Source organism: Rhinoderma darwinii, chromosome 4 (assembly GCF_050947455.1).
Source record: "Rhinoderma darwinii isolate aRhiDar2 chromosome 4, aRhiDar2.hap1, whole genome shotgun sequence".
In the NCBI taxonomy this organism is placed as follows: Eukaryota; Metazoa; Chordata; class Amphibia; order Anura; family Rhinodermatidae; genus Rhinoderma; species Rhinoderma darwinii.
In genome coordinates, this window is record NC_134690.1 from 362,073,280 (window position 1) to 362,093,061 (window position 19,782).

The window sequence follows — 19,782 nt, forward strand, 5'->3', positions numbered from 1 at the left end:
GTTTCACCACATTCTAAGAGCCATAACTTATATTTTTTCGTCGTCTGAGCGGTGTGTGTGCTTATTTTTTGCGAGACGAGCTGTAGTTTATATTAGCACCATTTTTTTTCGTACATAGATTTTTTTTTTATCACTTTATTTCATTCTTTTTAGCGCTACGGTGACCAAAAAACAACGGACTCTGGGCTTTTAAATTTTTTATTTTTTTTACGCCGTTCACTGCTAGTCAAATAATGCTGTAATGTAATAGTTTCAGACTTTTATGGACGCAGCGATACCAATTTTTTTATTTTTACATTGTGCTTGGAGATTGTTGGTACAATACACTGCAATACATGGATGAGTTACGGAAACCGCGTAACTCGCTGAGCTACGCTATTTCCATAATTCTTATAGTAGTGAATGGGACCCGCATCTATCTGACATCTATGACATATCCTGTGGATATGTCATAAATGTCCTTCATGGGAAAACCACTATAATTGCCGCGGTCGCTATTGACCACAGTATTTAACTAGTTAAACGACAAGGAACAGTGCGATCGCTATTCCTGGCCGTTAGAGCATTGTGTCAGAAGCGGACACCTGCAGTGTATAGAGCGTGCTCAGCGCGTGAGCCCGCTCCATACATCATCCCCTCCCCGCTCCATGATGTGCTGGCACATCATGGATCAGGAAGGGGTTAAGGAAGCGGTCAGGGGGCCTGGCGCTGCCGGGTCCCTTGACTGCCGACTATAAGACGCAGGGACGTTTTAGCAAGATTTATTCTTGCTAAAAACTGTGTCTTATAGTCCGAAAAATACGGTATCTCTGTGTCTGCAGGAGGGGGTATAGCCTGTGTAAGACGAGCTAACACTTTTGGCAGCAGCCTATAACCACGGTCTTCTCTGTCTCTCTCTTTGTCTGTCTGTCTGTCTCTCTGTCTGTCTTGCGCTCTTTCATGCGAGGGGAGTGACCACAGCAGTGTACTAACTGGAGAATGGGGAGTGGCAAGAGAAATGTCATCTATAGGCTTGTAGAAACAGTGACCCTGCCTGGGCTACAGCTCCACTGTATATGTAACATTGCAAACAGTGAAGGTTTTTTTTTTTAACGAAGCTACACTTTTTTTGCTGAAAATGGAATTCCCCATTTTAAAGTTTTGATCCTTTTAGTATAGAAAATTGTATAACTTTTACTAAAGTAATATCTGTATCCATTCCTCAGTTTTCATGAACTCTGCTTGCTGTCATTCAATAGGAGCTTTCACTGTTAACTCCAAGGGGATACGAATCTGTCCAAGGTCATGTAGTGGACACAAGTGCATGGCTCGTTACACAGCTCTGATAACTACTGTAACTAATGAGCCGTTCACCTGTGTATCCATTACATGACCAGGTTAAACCTTTTATCCGCTTCAAGGAAGCAATGGAGGTTCCCATTAAGTAACAGCAAGCAGATCTATTAAAAACACTTAAGAATGGAAATTGTATAACTTTTCACTATACAGCCATTTATTTGCTAAAACTGGAATACCCCTTTAAGCTGGCTGATTTTATAAAGAATCGAATTCTTCGATAATGCACTTAAAGGGAAATAACATTTTAATCTTTTTCAAATATCTTCTTTTTTTTTTTTTTTTTCTGCCATCTTGTTATTGAGATCTATCTATATTTCTATATATTTATGCATTTATTTGCTTGTGTACCTGCAGGAAGACCTGAGCGAGGCTGTGGTACAAGGCGATACACTCCCTGGGCATGTTGGAACAGCCTGTCTCTTGTCATCAACCATCATGGAGACCGGGAAAGGCAATGGCGTTATCACACTCCCCATCATGAGTAGGAATGCCAGGCACACGCTGGGTAAAGTTAGAGGTATGCTTTGTTTTTATTGCTTACTGATTAAACAAAGCCTACAAGTTTATTTTATTTTCTGGGCATCTTTTCCGTGGGAAATAAAAAGCTGAGATTTCACACCTCCAACCTACACGGAGATGAGCAAATGAAACACCAAACCCACTCAGTTTTACAGTCTGACATAATTACTATTCTGAAAGAAGAAACAGCTTGTCGAAAAATATCCCAACTAGTTCAACAATATAGGAATAGTTTTTTAACCAAAATTTCATAGGCTTTGCTTTAGGTCTCCAATATGTCCAAATCCATACATCAAATAAAGGTTGAGCATAAACTTCTTTTTTATATCATTATTTTTATTTTTTTTACTTTAAAAATATCTATATTAAAAAAGACTCCAACAAGTTATCAACGTACACTGCTTATTAAATAATCATACTCTGGGAAAAAGTCTATAAAAAAATAAATTTGCATAGAGTACACTGGTGTCCCTAAGGCTGGATTCACACGAGCATGTTCGGTCCGTAATGGACAGAACGTATTTCAGCTGCAAGTCCCGGACCGAACACACTGCAGGGAGCCGGGCTCCTAGCATCATAGTTATGTACGACGCTAGGAGTCCCTGCCTCGCTGCCGGACAACTATCCCGTACTGTAATCATGTTTTCAGTACGGGACAGTAGTTCCACGGAGAGGCACGGACTCCTAGCGTTGTACATAATTAGGAGCCCGGCTCCCTGCAATGTGTTCGGTCCCGGATTTGCGGCCGAAATACGTTCCGTCCGAACGTTTTGTTTTTTTCTATGAATGGGTTAAAGTATTAAACTGGTAAAGGGCGAGAGAAACTAGCCTGGAAAAGAGGAAAAAATTTGAATGCTCACTGTCTGTGATATGCATGCTGCGGCACAAGGTATAGTCTGTAGTAGCAAAGAAGAGAAAGGATCCAGCGATGCGTGGTATAAGTGGGGGAAACTCCGTTCCCACTTTATTGAAGTATAATCACACAAAGTAAGGAAAAACACCAGGAGGAATGACAAGGTGGTCAGGATGGCAAAGATGAAGCCTACGCGTTTCAAGCACTGACTGTGCTCTTAATCATGGCTAAGACAAATGAGCTGTAGTGTCTACTGTAAATCACCTTTGCCAATACATATTACACAGCTGAGAAAAATGGATGATTTCCACCATAACGAACATTCAACACTTGAAATTATAACCGAACGGTCATTACCGCTGACCGAATTTTCGTCCAAAAATTGGAAGAAGTTTAATGTACAGGAGTCATTCAGACGAACAATTGTTCAGTAATACCAACCCACACAGGAGAGCAGGTGGCGTTAACTTTAAGCGTGTGGAAATATTTGTAGTTTTCATTACATCACTTCCAGCCATACGTACATTGGCCGTTGTTGTTGTTCTTGTATTTTTGGATATGTTTGGGCACATTGCATGACTATTACGGGCAATATCCTCTGAAATGTGTACAGACAAGTCAGTGTAACGCATATTCGTTAGATGAACGATCGTCCGAATATTCCCCAACTTATGTCTCATGTGTCTGGGCACCTTTTCAGCTTGCATTTGTGGTTTTCCAGAACCTTACTCAGAATTTAGAATGATCTATATAACCATAGCTCCTAATAAATGTGATCTGATCACACCTTCTTATGTAAATGCCTTATGTAAATTATGTGATACCTGGGTAAAACATCATGGTACATATAGTTACCAGAGTGACTGATTGCAGACAGATATTCCTGCGATTAAGATGCCTATGTGGTCTGGATTATTCTCTTCTGAAAAGAAAGCTAGAGATTGCATGGGGAGGGGGTTGAAAGAACACATTTAATGTGAGCTAGGTTAGAGGTGGTGAAAAGGTATATCTGCTGGAGTGTTTCCTTTATGTCTACAAAGCCATTCTAAGCAAAATGGAATGTATCGTCAAAAATGACCTAATGTTTAAATCAAGTTTTTATGTTAAACATTTTTGGTGGTGATATGTTTAAAAAAAAAATAAAAAAAAAAAATGTGTGTGTTACTATCCATATTATTATTATTTTTATATTTTTAAATAATCCTGACGTCTTGCAGTTCTCACTCTGGCCAATGAGCCTCATAATAGAATGAGACTTCCTGTTCTATAGAGATCACTTCTCAGCAGTCATCTCATCATATAAGGGATTACTGTGAAAGGTAACACCTCTATATAGATAAAACCGTATCCACAATTGACAATAGACGATGGCATTCCTAGAACACTTTCTCAAAGAGGTCAATGGGGTCCTCTCCGACTACAGGTTCCTATGGTCCACATGTCAGCTGTAAAGCATATCTCTGAATGGCTGTTTACAGAGTAGCAGCTCAGACAAGATGACCGCCCCGATAATCATGTACAGAAAATATAAAAAAAATAAAAAAATAATCAGAAAATAAAAATACATTAGAAAAAAAGTATGGGTGAGATGTATGAAGACTGCGTCACTCGATACAATAACAAGCTGGAGTAAGATGCAACAAATGTATTCAGACACACGCCTCTTAATAAATTTGTCGCATCTTCGGCTGTCCGTGCGACACTGACTAAAATCTACATCAGGAAGGAAAAACCTTGTTAACTTTGCCCCAATATGTTTCAGGATCAGGTTTTCATTAGTAGAAGTAGAGGTGATACGTTCTGTTTTTAAGACTACTTATGTATTTGGATGAGACTGTAAAGCCTCGCCAGTAGTACTACATAGGGAAAAAATGCTTAGTGTTGTAAATGCAGCGCAACGTTGCTTTACACTTTTTTTTATTTTATTTTTTTGATTTTAAAATAAGTATCTTACCTCCTTTTACATAAATAGGGAGACTTCTTAAAGGAGTATTCCCAAGAAGTAATACAAGCCCTCTTGTAACACATTTGAACTGTAAATAATAATTGCAAAAACAACCCAAAATGTACCTGTAAAGAGTTCTCACTCCTGAAAGTTTCCCATCCTACAGGATAGATTTTTTTTTTAGCGTTGTCCTTGGTAACGTCCTCTAGTACTAGTTCAGCATACATAGCATCTTTTTCCTCGCTCTGTGCAGTGAAAGACCGCGCATATGGGGTCTTGCCGTTCCTAATGCACAGGGCGAGCGTGCGCCGTTCAGCTGCGTTTCGCATGTGCGCCACCTAGGAAATGTAGTTTTCAAAGTGGGCCGTTACGTGATCTGAAGTGCTGAACTGCCCATTCTTGTCTCGTTCCTTTGCAAGGGGGTCAGCCGCAGGGGTGACCATTTTGACAGGGAGGACACAAAGGAGATATGTCAATGCACGTTTAGTGTTCATTTTAATTTGCATTAATCTGACCATCTGTAATCTGGGTTATCATTTAACTGTCTGGTTTTACAGGAAATGAGTCCGTATTGCCTGAAATCATGTATTTCTTGTTGTTTATTATGTTTTAGTTGGTTATAATGCACATTTTTGTTCTATTTTAGTTGACTATATCATCATAAAGCCAATACTTGGATATTCATGCGACATGAGAAGCTCTTTCTGCAAGTACTGGAAGCCAAGGACTCCACTTGATGTTGGACATAGAGGTGCTGGCAACTCCACCACAACTGCTAAGTAAGATTGATAGAACGGGAGAAAAATTAGTTCCCCTATTTTTATTTTTTATTTTTTTTCCCCCTGTGATCCAGAATTAGGCATTGTGTTCTTTAGCCAGAGATGTATTTTTTTTCTGAGCATATTTGTGTATATATTATGTGCATTTATTTTCCTAATTCTGGTCATACGTTGACCCCCTTCTTTTATTTTTTTTTCACATTTCTAATTTTATTATGCTTTTTATTTGGTAGGATGGCCAAAATCCGAGAAAACACTGTGGCGTCGTTAAAAAGTGCTGCCAACCATGTAAGATTTGTTGTTTTTTTTCTAGATTTTATTATGTACGTTACTGCCCATACACAATGACCCACATTTATCAAGGTATCTGTACCTTTTCAGGTGCATTTAACTCCAAAATAGTGTTTGAAAAGTGGAGTAGCTTACTGCCTGGCCAGGGCTTAGACACATTTATGAAAAAAAGTTGTACCCTGACGTAGAAAAAGTGCTGCCATTTTAGTCGTGACAAATTGGGCACAAGCAGGCATAAATTTGTTGCAACATATGTCAATATATTGGCCTAGCTTTGATTTACACATTTGGCTAAAGTGATGCCACTTTTGATACATGTTTAATACTAGGATTTTCATGGACTTATCCCTACCTTATTCCAACTTCTGACCTACGCTTACCTAATGTCCGTGGCTAGCTTAAGGCCTTATTTACATTTGCGGATTTTGGTCAGTGCTTTGCGTTAGTATTTGTAAGCCAAAGCCAGGCGTGGGTCCAAAACAAGAAAGACGTACAAGTCTTTACGTAACACTTTTCCAAATTCCCATACAACATACTGACCAAAAGACGCAAGTCTGAATGAGACCTAAGGCTGAGTTTGCACACAGGTTTTATCCACAATCTCACAAACCAGCTGTAAATTTAGTATAGATAGACATAAATGTATTTAATCTGAAGGTAAGCCGGGTATTTGGAGCTCTGTAATGGAAGAACAGGTCTTTGACCGTCATAAAGGTATATGATGAAATTATTCAGAATAGAACTTTGGACCTTTTCAAATAAAACAAATGAAATGGTGATCAAAGGTGGACCCTCGCTTTAAGGGGATCTACCATTATATTATACTCATTGTGGGGTGTGAGCCTATTGTTTGATACAGAGCTCCAGATGCCCTGTTTCCCTTTACATGGCGTTAAAGTGTAGCTAAACTTTTAGAAACTTTTGACATGTCAGAAATTTTGATCAGTGGGAGTCCGAGCGCTGGGATCCCCACCGATTGCTGAAAAGAAGCGGCAGAAGCGCTCCGGTGGGCGCTGTGACGCTTCGTTTCTAATTGGCTTACCAAGGAAAGCTGATCAGATAAGACGCGGCACATCACTCACCCGAGCGCTTCTACAGCTTTGTTTTAGTGATCGGTGGGGGTCTCAGTGCTCGGACCCCCATTGATCAAAGCTTCTGACATGTCAAATGTTTTTTTAAAGTTATTTTAGTTACACATTAAATGATTAAATCCATATCCAGTAAGCACCTACCAGCCAGGATTTTTAGAGTGCCCATTGGTTTCAATAAAAAAGACTTCTGCATTCATCTCTAACATTTCCTCTATTGATGTAAATTTGAACAATTTTATTATATAGCTTGTAACACAGCCTGTTTTTTGTCTGTATCAATCACTAGAAGGATGTTCTATAGTGAATGGTTCTTTGGTGAATCTACATGTGCATACTATTAGGCCCCATGCACACGAATGTGTTTTTGCGGCCGCAATTCACCCGCAAATCTGCAAATTGCGGTCCCATTAATTTCTATGGGCTCATGCACACGTCTGTGGTTTCCATGGTCCGTGCATTAGCCCGGGTGCCTGGACCGCAAAAAGAACAGACATGTCTTATTACGGCCGTATTTTGCAGTCCAGGCTCATTGAAAAGAATGCACAGGGCCATGTGCACAGCCCTTTGCAGCCATTTGCGGGCGACCCGCGGATGACGCTCCAGACATCCAAACCGCAAATCACGGGCTGTGCACACCACTACGGTCATGTGCATGAGCCCTTAAACTGACATTTAGTTCTATTTTCTCTTTTTCTAAGTTGGGAACGTGTACAGGCCCCGTGATTTGCGGCTCGGACGGCCACGGAGTGTCATCCACGGGCTGCCTGCAAATAACGGGGCTGTACACATGGCCGTGTACATTCATTTCAATGAGCCTGGACCGTAAAATGTGGCCGTAATAAGACATGTCCTATCTTTTTGCGGTCCAAGCTCCCAGGCAATGCACGGACCGTGGAAACCACGGTCGTGTCCATGGGCCCATAGAAATGAATGGGACCGCAATTCACCAGGCAGATTTGTGGGTGAATTGCGGCCGCAAAAAGCACGTTCGTGTGCATGAGGCCTTATAGAGCAAAAAAATACTGAGGATTCCCTGAAGCTTCTCTAGCAACCCATTGTCCAACCGAGGCTGTTTTAGGGTGCAGTCACATGGGGCGTAAATTTTCCCTGTGGAAATTTACACCATGTATTCCTATGGGTGATAAAAACACAATCTGCTGCGCAAACATGGTTTAAATTTCCATGTGGAAATTTTGCCGCTGCAGAAATACTTTACGCAGCGTTATGCTGATTTTCATCATAGGCTTCAATGCTATGTGGAATTCCGCACTGAAATATGCCACACAAATATGCAGCAAATTCGCTACAAAATCCACAAAATTAATTCCGTGGTGGAATTTGCTGTGGTATTACTGTTGCGTATTTTGTTTGTATTTTTACGCTACGTGGGACTGCACCCTTATAGCCTTATATTTCCCCACTACATTACTGATGTATTATTATATAACCCTCACTACTAAAAGGAACACTTTTGATAATCGAAGGATATTCGGGAGGTGTTGTTTTCATCATTCCCTAATACAGAAGTCTAGATTCACCAAAAAGGGCAAAACCACAAAAAAAAATTCGGCATTTCCTGTACTGCCACCAATGAAGACGTGTGAAACCCTATATAACTTTTACATTAGCTTCATGTCTTAATAAACAATAAGAGGGTTTTTCAGAGAACATAAGTCACCCGGTGTTGAATGCAGGCAGAATTTTCCATTATTATACATGTTTCTGAATTGGTAATGGTTCACATTGTTTCTTGCGTCCAAACATCTAAAAATAGAGCAGGTTCCTTTAGAATAAAATAATTTTGTTGGGTTTGTATAATCCACTAGGTATTCCACGACTTATTGTCTCAATTTTTAACGCAATGTATGGTCAAAAAACATTGTTCTTTAAATCAGGTTTTTTTTTGGGGGGGGTTTTTTTTTATAAACTTTTTTTAGAGTTAACTTTTTACCTTTGTTAGTAAAACTGTTGTCACAGTTCAGCCTCCCTGGGTCATTATTATATAATCCCGTACCTTTATTAAGTAGAATAGTCTTAGGGATGGATAATGACGCTGCCCTCCTCAGGTAGAGATGTACCCCACACACCCGCTCATGTGATGCTGTGCTGAGGCATCATGGGATTGGTAGCATAGCTAAAGGAGGAGAAAGCAGGATGCAATGTTAAAAAAAAAATAAAAAAAAATAATGGCCACTGCCTTACTGTAGTCATTCTGTTTTATAACTAGAATGCCAATTCTAGAAGTATGTTCGGTAATGATACGTTGTGGTCCAAAACTTATGTACAACTCCTGTATTGTTAACAAGATTTAGAGTTTTATTACACACAATTGAAGAATTCAAGGCAGAAATATGTTTTTTCTTTCTCCCCCTCTAGGGTGCAGCATTCGTGGAGTTTGATGTCCATCTTTCCAAGGATCATGTCCCAGTTATCTATCATGATCTTACATGCTGTATTTCTATGAAAAAGGTAAATGCATTGTTAATGTTAACCTTGTAGTCATAATATTGACCATGCCAGGTAGGTACAAAACCCTGTTTTATAGCACCCAGGTTGTAGAATGGACTCTAGCGGAACACTACACCTAGAAATTAATGTTTGGTGTACAGGATTTTCTGCATGTTCCTGAGGCACACAGAAATCTTGCAGAGAACACTTGGGGTTCATTTCCATTTGATCTCTTCCTTGTATCTCTTCCTTGCATCTACCAGACATTTATGGTATATGCTCTCGATATGCCATAAATGTCCGAGATGGAAAGACCTCTTTAAAAAAAAAAAAAAAAAAAAGATATGCTGGATTTTTATTTTTGGTTTTTGGGTGATTTCTATGTTTAGTGTTGTAACCCCTCCCCGCACCTTGACGTAACTGCACGTCTGGGTGAGCAGTAACTTCGCGCACCTTGACGTGCAGTTAGGTCTGGATTTTGACGGTTAACCGCCGTGCGGCGCTACACCGCAGTAGCAGTGATTAACTGTGCAGGGCGTCTGCCCTGCATTCCCTGTTGCCGATCAGCGGCCCATCGCCGCAGATTTCGGAAATTAGCCCCTTAGATGCGGCGGTCGATTACCGCATTTAAGAAGTTTTAGAGCTGATCGGCACATCGGCACATCGCCCACATGAAACTGCTGCCGATGTTAGCCGTGACAACCAGAATCCAGACAATGGCCTCCGGGCTGCCATGTACAGAAACCAGGACCAGCCGGTCACAATGACTGTTAGAATACATTACACTACGTAGGTAGTGCAATGTATTCTAACAGCTATCAGAGCTGCAAGTCTTCAAGTCCTATAGATGGACCAAAAAAAAAAAAAAGTTCATGTTTTTCTAAAAGTGTAAAAATAAAAGTTACAAAAACAAAAAATGCTTTTTTTTTCCTAGAAGTCTTTTATTATAGGGAAAAAACAAACCCATTAAAAAAAAAAAGTACACATTTGTTATCGCCCCGTTCGTAACGACCCAATTAATTAAACTATAATATTATTTTTCCCGCACGGTGAACACCGCAAAAAAAGTAAAAACCAATGCCAGAACCACTATTTATTTTTTTTGTCACTACCCCTCCCAAAATATGGAATAAAAAGTGATCGAAAAGTCGCATGTATGCCAAAATAGCACCAATAAAAACGACAACCTATCCCTCAAAAAACAAGCCCTTACAAAGCGTTTTTTACTTAAAAATAAAGTTATGGCTCTCGGAATTTGGCAACACAAAATAAAATACATTTTAAATTTTAACACTTAAATATAGAAAAAACGATATATGTTTTGTATCACAGTAATCGTATTGACCCACAGAATAAAGTTAACATGTTTTAATTGCACAGTGAATTCCGTAAAAACAATGGAGGAATCGCTGTTTTTTTTTCATTTTCTACCCTACAAATAATCTTTTTTTCTCGTTTCCTTGTACTTTATATGAATGGTGCTACAAAAAAACTATAACTCGTCCCGCAATAATCAAGCCCTCATAGGACTATATCGACGGACAAATCCAAAAGTTATGGCTTTTGGAATGTGGGGAGGAAAAAAACGAAAATGAAAATCTGAAAAAGGGCTGCGGTGGGAAGGGGTTAAATGGTGTTAATAGAAAATACAACTCCCCCCGCAATAAATAAGCCCGCACACCACACTATTGATGGAAAAATAAAAAAGTTACTGCTCTTGGAATGCGAGGAGGGAAAAACGAAAAAGAAAAAGCAAAAAAATGGATCAGTCCGGAAAGGGTTAATTAATTTCTAATAAAACATTTATGACCACATTTGGGGTATAGCCGTACTCGGGAGAAATTGCTTTACAAATGTTCCGGTGCCTTTTCCTCCTTTTATTCTTTGTGAAAATGGAAAAAATTTAACGTTTTAGTGGAAATGTTGATATTCATTTTCATGGCCTAATTCTAATAAATTCTGAAAAAGACCTGTGGGGGCTAAATGCTCACTGTACCCCTAGATAGATTCATTAAGTGGTGTAGTTTCCCAAATGGGGTCACTTTTGGGGGTTTTCACTGTTTTGGTCCCTCCCAGTGCATTCCAAATGCGACATGGCACTAAAAACTATTCCAGCAAAATCGAAGCGCTCCAAAATCCAAATGACGCTCCTTCTCTTCTGAGCCCTGCTGTGGGTCCAGTTTATTACCACATAAGGAGTATTGCCGTAATTGGGAGACATTTCTTTGCAAATGTTGGTGTTTTTTCTCCTTTATTCCTTGTAAAAATTAAAAATGTCTACGTTTTTACGTAAAAAAGTGGATTTTCAATTTCACAGACTAATTCAAATACATTTAGCAAAAAAACTGTGGGGTCAAAATAAATTCCTTGAGGGGTGTAGTTTCCAAAATGGGTTCACTTTTGTTTGTTTTTTTACTGTTTTGGCACCACACGACCTCTTCAAACCTGACATGGTGCCTAAAATGTATTCTAAAAAAAAGGAGGCCCCAAATTCCACTAGGTGCTCATTTTGCTTCTGAGGCCGGTGCTTCAGTCCATTACCACACTGGGGCCACATGTGGGAGATTTCTAAAACCTGCAGAACCTGAGCAATAAATATTGAGTTGCATTTCTCGGGTAAAACCTTCCATGTTACAGAATTTTTTTTTTATAAAAAATGAATTTTGGCAAAAAAAAAATGAAATTTGTAAATTTCACCTCTACTTTGCTTTAATTCTTGAGAAACACCTAAAGACTTTCTGAATGCTGTTTTTGAATACTTTGAGGGGTGCAGTTTTCAAAATGGAGTGATTTATGGGGACCTTCTAATATATAAGGCCCTCAAAGCCACTTCAGTACTGTACTGGTCCCTGAAAAAATAGCCTTTTGAAAGTTTCTTGAAAATGTGAGAAATTGCTGCTAAAGTTCTAAGCCTTGTAACGTCCTAGAAAAATAAAACCATGTTCAAAAGACGATGCAAACATAAAGTAGACATATGGGTGATATGACATATTAACCATCTTGTGTGGTATTACTCTGTCTTAGGCCTGATTCACACGAACGTCCCACGGACCTATGTTATTCAATGTGGCCGTTCACACAGCCGTTGTTTCAACGGACCGTGTGAAGGGTCTGTGGGAAAATAGGACATGACCTATCTTTTCACGCATCCCTCCATAGACTCTCCACTATGGGGGATGCGTGACATCGCATCTCGCAGCGCTGAGCACGGATGCACCTCGGACGTGAAAAACTTCAGTTTTTTACGTCCGAGATGCGCAGCAGTCGTGTGAATCATGCCTTACAAGCAGATACATTTACATTTAGAAAATTGCTAAGTTTTGCACATTTTCTCTAAATATTCATGTTTTTCACAGGTAAATATTGACTTTATCTACCAAAATTTTTACTAACAAAGTACTATATGTCACGAAAAAACAGTCTCTGAATCACATGGATACATAACCGCATTCCAAACTTGTTACCACATAGTGACACGTCAGATTAGAAAAAATCGGCTTCGTCCTCAAGGCCAAAACAGGCTCAGTCTTGAAGGGGTTAACTGTGCAGAGTTGAGATCATATTAAGCAAAAGTGAGAGATGTACTTTGTAATTCCATAAGAAAAAATGTGAAGCAAATGCCTTTATACAGTATTACTAACAGAACTGACTTGTGCTCACTAATGCAAGATTGTAGTAAATATCCTGGTCCAGAGTATGACCTGTCATTTATCACAAATCAACTTTTAATTCAAATAATTATTTTATTACAGAAAACTAACGCTGCATCTGTGGAGCTATTTGAGATTCCCGTGAAGGAACTTTCGTATGACCAGCTTCAGCTATTAAAGGTACTTTTCTACCTTGTAACAGTGTTGCGACCATCTGGTCAGCTCCATGGGGAAATACCACTAATACAGCTAAACCTACATGCGCTTGCTGAACTTTCTTTGGGGGAGATGTATTAAGATTGCACCAGTCTTAATAAAAATCAAGCCAGCGTAAGATGCAGAAAACTGGTGTAGAAACGTTACATCCCTCCCCCCCCCTCCCCCAAAGTGTTCGTTATTCTGTGGGCGCCTGGCAGGATCCATTGACTTTAATTGGCTCCGTCGGCACTATTTTGTCTGGCATTTTTTACCGGATCTGCGATGGAGGCTCCTGACTGAGTCTCCAAAGCAGATGTGAATACAGCCCAAGGGACCATGCGGGGGACTGTAAGAAGTTTTGAAGTCTGTAATCTATATTTTTTTGGTAGATACATTAATTTAAGAAGTTAACATTCACACAAGCGAGTCTGATTTGCGTGCGCAAAAAAAAATGGACCGCTATTTCTGCATTTCATGTCTGTGCCATCAGTGTGCATTTTATTTTATTTTTTTAAATATTAAGTGCAACTAAACGTTCGACAAACTTCTGACATGTCAGAAGATTTGATTGGTGGGGTCTCCGTGCTCAGACCCTCATCAATCGCTAGATCGAAACGACAGAAGCGCTCGTGTGAGGACTCAGCCGCTTCCTTTCTATTCAGCCTTTTCCGGAAATCAATGTATCGGAATACGGGTTCAATAGAAAGTCTGAGCCCGTACTCAGATACATCGGCTTTCCAGAAAAAGCCGAACAGAAACTAATGGTCTAAGCACTCACACAAGCACTTCTGCCACTTTGTATTAGCGATAATGGGGGTCTCAGTGCTCGGACCCCTACCAATCAAACCTTCTGACATGTCCGTAGTTTTTCGAACATTTAGTTACCCTGTAATTCTCTGCATCTCTTCACTAACTGATGCGTGAGACACGGACAACACACTGTTTTCACGCACCCATAGACTTTGAGTGACAACCTCGGCAAAAACGCACCAATATAGAACATGCAGTGAGTTTCACGCAACGGACACACGCTGCGTAAAAACTCACGCATGTCTGAATGGCCTCATTGAAATTCATGCGTCCGCGTGCTGTCCGATATTTAAACGGACAGCAAACAGACAAGAATTACTCTCGCCTGAATGAGCCCTTAAGGTGTGCACTCAGCAGCCTCCTAAAAGGGTAAAAATATTTTTTTGTTTCTTCCAAGATTCTTCATACAAGTTAATCTCTTTGCAATTGTTTTGTTTTTCCTCTCTAGCTGGCTCATGTGACTGCCCTAAAGTTACAAGATCATTTTGGTAGGTAGAAGTCTGAAAGGAAACAATTCATGTATTGTTCATGTGCACTTGTTCCTCACAATGCAAGCAATTCGTATAATTTGGCACACTAATTATTAATGTAAAGATGCAAATAAAGAGTTTTAAATTGTTGTGGTGAAGCCTAGGCCTTCTTCCAGGTGTCACCTATTAGAGTGCCCGTACACACTGCGGCCGTGCTGTGGGCGAGAACTACATGCATGGCGAAGCCTCACGTGGTTTTGGGATGCAGTTTTCTAGGTCTTCACCTAATTATTCTTTACAGAAACACCAACAGCCATAATACAATTAAATGCAAGGGTATTGCAATGTATTATGTAATTGATCCGAGCAAGTTCATATGCCTTTAATTTCCGGTACTTTTTTTTTTCTTCATCCCCATTGGTTCCAATAAAAACTACAACTCATTCTGCATAAAAACCAAGATCTCCTACAGCTACCTCGATAGCAAACAAAAAAACTTATGGCTTTCAGAATTTAATGCAAAATGAACACAAAATAATAATAAATTGCTGCGCCATGAACGCCCAAAATAGACTGCATCCAACCACTCTGTGGTAAATGCGCAATAATAGGGGACACCTGGCAAATGTCTTTACAGCGCTGTATTTTTAATTTGTATTTTTTTTTCATCTTCACCATAATCAGTAATTAGTTGACCAAATCATACAACTTGCACATGATTACGGTATATCTTCCCTCAGCAAGCAAACACCCTCCCCCACATACCTTGAATCACACCCATTTCTTTACTGAAAAAAATGATGTCATCTTGCTAACGTTACATGCTCTGCAAGAATGTTTTGAGAGCTTTTCGCCTAGTTATGAGTGACAGTGGTTATTGTAAGGAAGTATAATGGCTTACACGGGGACTGCCAATCCTGATGTTTTATTTTGTAAGTAGCTCTTATTTTTAACCAGTTTCTGCTATTAAGCTCTGAAGGGGTTGTCTTGTTTAGAAAACCCATTTTTGATTACCATATTAGGGAATTCTGAAATAAAATGGGATATTCCCTGTTCAGGACCCTCAAGGAGAGTCTCTGGTGGGACAGGCATTGCAAGGACAGCCTATTGAATTGAAAGGGGGTGAACAAATTCTTAATTTCTCCTGCAGGGCGCTGCAATGATTATTTTCTGCAGGTTAATCCACTGATGACAACTGATCGCTGGGGGTCCCAGCTGCAGGACACCCGGTGATCAGCTTATAGTCAGGGGACATTTCTAGCAAAATCAGATTGTCCATAGCAGGCAACACTAATATTTCCCTCACCCTGTCATTAGGCCTCATTCACACGGCAGGGTTTCCCGGCCGGGTGCCGGCCGTTCATAAATCGGCCTGCACCCGGCTGCATTAGGAATAATAGACTCCTAATGGGGCTATTCACACGGCCGATTTTTTGACGGCCGGGAAAACCGCCCGTCAAAAAATAGGACATGCTCTATTTTCGCCCGGGTACCCGGCCGCCCGGCTCCCATAGAAGTCTATGGGGCCGGGTAATACCCGGCCATCACCGGGATGTGTCCCGAGTGACGGCCGGGTTTTCCGGCTCTTGCGCTCTATCTCCTCCTCCTCACAGCGCAGAGTGCATGTGAGGAGGAGGAGTTGATGCCATTCTGACGAATGGCATCGCTGTACACGGTGTGGCAGGGCCGGGGTGTACAGCAGGTGGAAGGGAGCGCTGCGCTGGCTCCCTTCTCCTGCTTGTTAAAAGCGCCCTGGCCCGGCGACACCTTTGATGGCACCGCTAGCAGCTGCAGCAGCTGCTGCGGCTGCTACTACTGTAGCGACGCCACTATAGCAGAGCGGGGAGGTATCTCCCCGCTCTGCTATGTGCTAGCCGCACTTTAGCTCCTTGAAGGAGCGGAATCCCCGTGTTTTCGGGGATTCCGCTCCTGGACAGAGCGCTTGATGTCTCTGTCCATATCTGGGCAGTGACATCAGGGGAAACTCCTGAAGCGGAATCCCCTAACACATGGGGATTCCCCTTCAGGAGCTGCCGCTGATGTCACTGTCCGGATCTGCCCGGCCCGGCACGGATGCATAACTTTATGCAAACCGGCCGGGCAAAATGGCCGATTTTACCGGCCGACACTCGGGCTCGGGAACGACCCGGTCGTGTGAATCCCGCCTTAGAGTTTATATTTTTCCATAGTGGCTCTTTTATTTCAAGGACATTTGCCATATAATACTTATCTGGAGCTACAAAGAGAGTCGGTTTATTTTTGGTCTCACAAGTGAGTGTAGAACAGATATCGTTTTCCCATTGTCCACCATGTTCCATACTTTGTACCAGCATTTAGTTCATTTTTGTATTCTGCTTGTATTTGTTATGAATATCTTTAGTTGCTATAACCTTTTTCATATTATTTTCCTGCAGACCCTGCTGATGACGAATGCTATGCGGTGTCTGATAACCAGCCGTTTCCTTCCCTTCAAACGGTAAGAATAGCCCTAAAGTCTGTTCTATTTTAGTTGAACTCTTCAGAATATATACACACACTCTGAATGGCCACTATATTAGAGACACTTTGACAATTGGAGCTTCCCTGTATAAAAATTAGATACGTGAGCATGGGGTGCAGCATAAAAGCAAGTTTCTGTGGATCAGTTTCAGTGTGAATCCACATGAGAATAAGAAAATCGATTGATCTGAGCGACTTTGAACGAGGCACGATGCTAGTCTAGCCGGGGGGCAGTATTTAAAAAAAAAATAATTGGCAACCTTGTGAGGGTTTTCTCTTGCAACGTCGTCCAGTGTTGGAAAAATATCCATTGAAAGGGGATCCTGAGGACGTCCATAACTCATCGACGAAGGGTCCGAGCAGGATGTTAAAAATAGTCCTGACAAATAGGCGGTGCACAGCCAAGCAAATGGCAGCCAAATCCAACACTGGTGCTCCAACTCCAACGCACAACTCCTCGTTCTTTAACGGCAAACAACCATTTTTAGTCCCGTTGCCCTCTAAGGGAAACAGAAAGGCAAAAATCTAGTGATCAAAAGAGCGCAAAGATTTAATCACGGAGCAATGGAAAAACATTGCATGGCCAGATAAATCCAGGTTTCTGTTGCACCACGCTGATGGGAGGGTCAGAATTTGTTGCAATCGGCATGAATCGATGAACCCCTTCTCTCAAGGGTCAACAGTTCAGGCTAGTGGAGGTGGATTAATGGTGTGTGGAATAATTACTTTGCTCACCCTTGATACCTGTGGATGGACGTTTGAACAGTAGGACTTAACACAGCATTGTGGCTGACCAAGTTCATTCCTTCTTGGCAGCTGTTTACCCTATAGCATAAGGACACTTAGCGGTAACCGCAAGAAGCTATAATTTCAGAATGGGAAAATATTCCTGAACACCTACTAGAATCTAAGCCACAACGAATTGCTGCGGATCTGAAGGCCAAAGGAGGTCCAACGCGCTACTAGATGAAGCTATAATAAGTGGCCATTCAGTTTCTATTCCTTTGAGGTAGCGTTTTTAATTTGCGCTGTGTATTTGTGGGAGTTTCAAACATTAACCTTTGCACTGTTTTTTTATTTTTTGCAAAAAAAAATAATTTTATTTTTAAAAAATGACCACATCCCCACCACAGGTTCTATACACCTCAAAATAATGCCAATGTAAACTACAACTCATCAAGCGAAAAAATGAAAGACTTCATTCAGCTACCTCGACAGGCAAAAAATAGCTGTACAGGAATGAAGTGTTAGTATATGAGAGCTACTGAAGGCAGCAGCATCCTGGAGACACAGACCTCACATCTAGCATGTATTTACTGGGAGGGACACCCCAGAATGTATGAAACTAGGAGCAGGTTACAAACTGCGTATCAGTTGGTCTGAAAATTAAAGTCGTGAAGATTTCAACCTGAAACATAGTGCAACTTTTTTAACACCGGGTCACACCAAGCATACTCTATGTAAAAAGACGTTTTCCTTACGTCCTCGACAACACAACACAAAACAAATGGGTTTTCCTCCATTCTCAGGACCGTTACTAGCCAATAAAAAAAAAAAAAAAAGATCATTTAGTAACCAATAAGATAGCAGCTTTATATATACTGTAAATAAGCGCAGGAATAAACCTCTTGTATGTTTTTGTTTTTATTTTATTTTTTTTTCTCTTGTATCTATGTAGCAGTTCTGTGTTTCCTCTTCTGTTGGCACCGTGCGTTGCCACTGGGTAGTGCGCATGTGTGCACTATTTCCAAGAGGCGCAAGTTGTATTTACTGGCGTCCGGCTAGTTCTCCGTCTGACACCTGTTTTTACAGCTGACTCCTGTTTTTTATTCTTTACCATGGGTGCCAGCTGTTTAAAGGGGTTTTCCAATCTTGGACATTTATGGCATATCACAGGATATCCACAGGATATGCCATAAAAGTCTGATAGTTGCAGGTCCCAGAGGTGGGGACCACATCTATCTCTATAATAATAATAATAATAATCTTTATTTATATAGCGCCAACATATTACGCAGCACTTTACAATTTAGAGGGAACATGAAACAAACAATATCAGACATTACATAGTGACAAAGTTCATTTACAATTCAAACCTGGGGAGTGAGGACCCTGCTCGCAAGAGCTTACAATCTATGAGGACATAAGGGAGACACAAAGTGTAATAGTGTTTGTTCTGTACAATGGTCCGGCCATTTTTATACACATGCGGTGGTAACATAAAGCTGCATAAGCCGGTCACCAGCCAGTATCCGTGTATGACGGACATGAAGAGAAGGAGTGTGAGGGAATCTTATTCTGATGACTAATCTAAATGGAGGGCCATGGAAAGGAGTCAGATTAGGGAATGTTATAGGCCTGTCTAAATAGATGTGTTTTCAGGGCACGTTTAAAACTGTGGAAATTGGGAATTAATCTGATTGTCTGGGGTAGCACATTCCAGAGGATGGATGCAGCACGAGAGAAATCCTGGAGACGGTAGTGGGAGGTTCGGATTATGGAGGATTTTAATCTAAGGTCGTTGGAAGAACGTAGAGCCCGAGTAGGGTGGTAGACAGAGATGAGGTAGGAGATGTAAGGAGGTGCAGCACTGTGGAGAGCTTTGTGGGTGAGAGTAATAAGTTTGAATTTTATTCGGAAGGGGATGGGCAACCAGTGCAGTGACTGGCACAGATTAGAGGCGTTGGTGTAGCGGTTGGTCATAAAGATGAGCCTGGCTGCTGCATTGAGGATAGATTGGAGAGGGGAGAGTTTAGTGAGGGGAAGACCGACTAGTAATGAGTTACAGTAGTCAAGACGAGAGTGAATCAGAGCAACAATGAGAGTTTTGGCAGTTTCCTCCGTAAGAAAAGAGCGGATTCTGGAGATGTTTTTGAGGTGAAAATGACAGG

At 40.9% G+C, this 19,782-nt stretch overlaps 1 protein-coding gene across 4 annotated transcripts in view; it reads left to right on the forward strand.

Annotated features, from left to right (window-relative positions):
* GPCPD1 (glycerophosphocholine phosphodiesterase 1) overlaps window positions 1–19,782 on the forward strand; it is a 101,226-nt gene that overhangs the window by 57,162 nt on the left and 24,282 nt on the right. For all 4 annotated transcript variants that reach the window (XM_075863052.1, XM_075863054.1, XM_075863053.1 and 1 more), the window contains 7 exons: window positions 1,693–1,855; window positions 5,302–5,434; window positions 5,668–5,722; window positions 9,193–9,285; window positions 13,017–13,094; window positions 14,371–14,410; window positions 16,807–16,868. In XM_075863052.1, coding sequence (XP_075719167.1) covers window positions 1,693–1,855; window positions 5,302–5,434; window positions 5,668–5,722; window positions 9,193–9,285; window positions 13,017–13,094; window positions 14,371–14,410; window positions 16,807–16,868 — 624 coding nt within the window. The remainder of the gene's footprint in view (window positions 1–1,692; window positions 1,856–5,301; window positions 5,435–5,667; window positions 5,723–9,192; window positions 9,286–13,016; window positions 13,095–14,370; window positions 14,411–16,806; window positions 16,869–19,782) is intronic.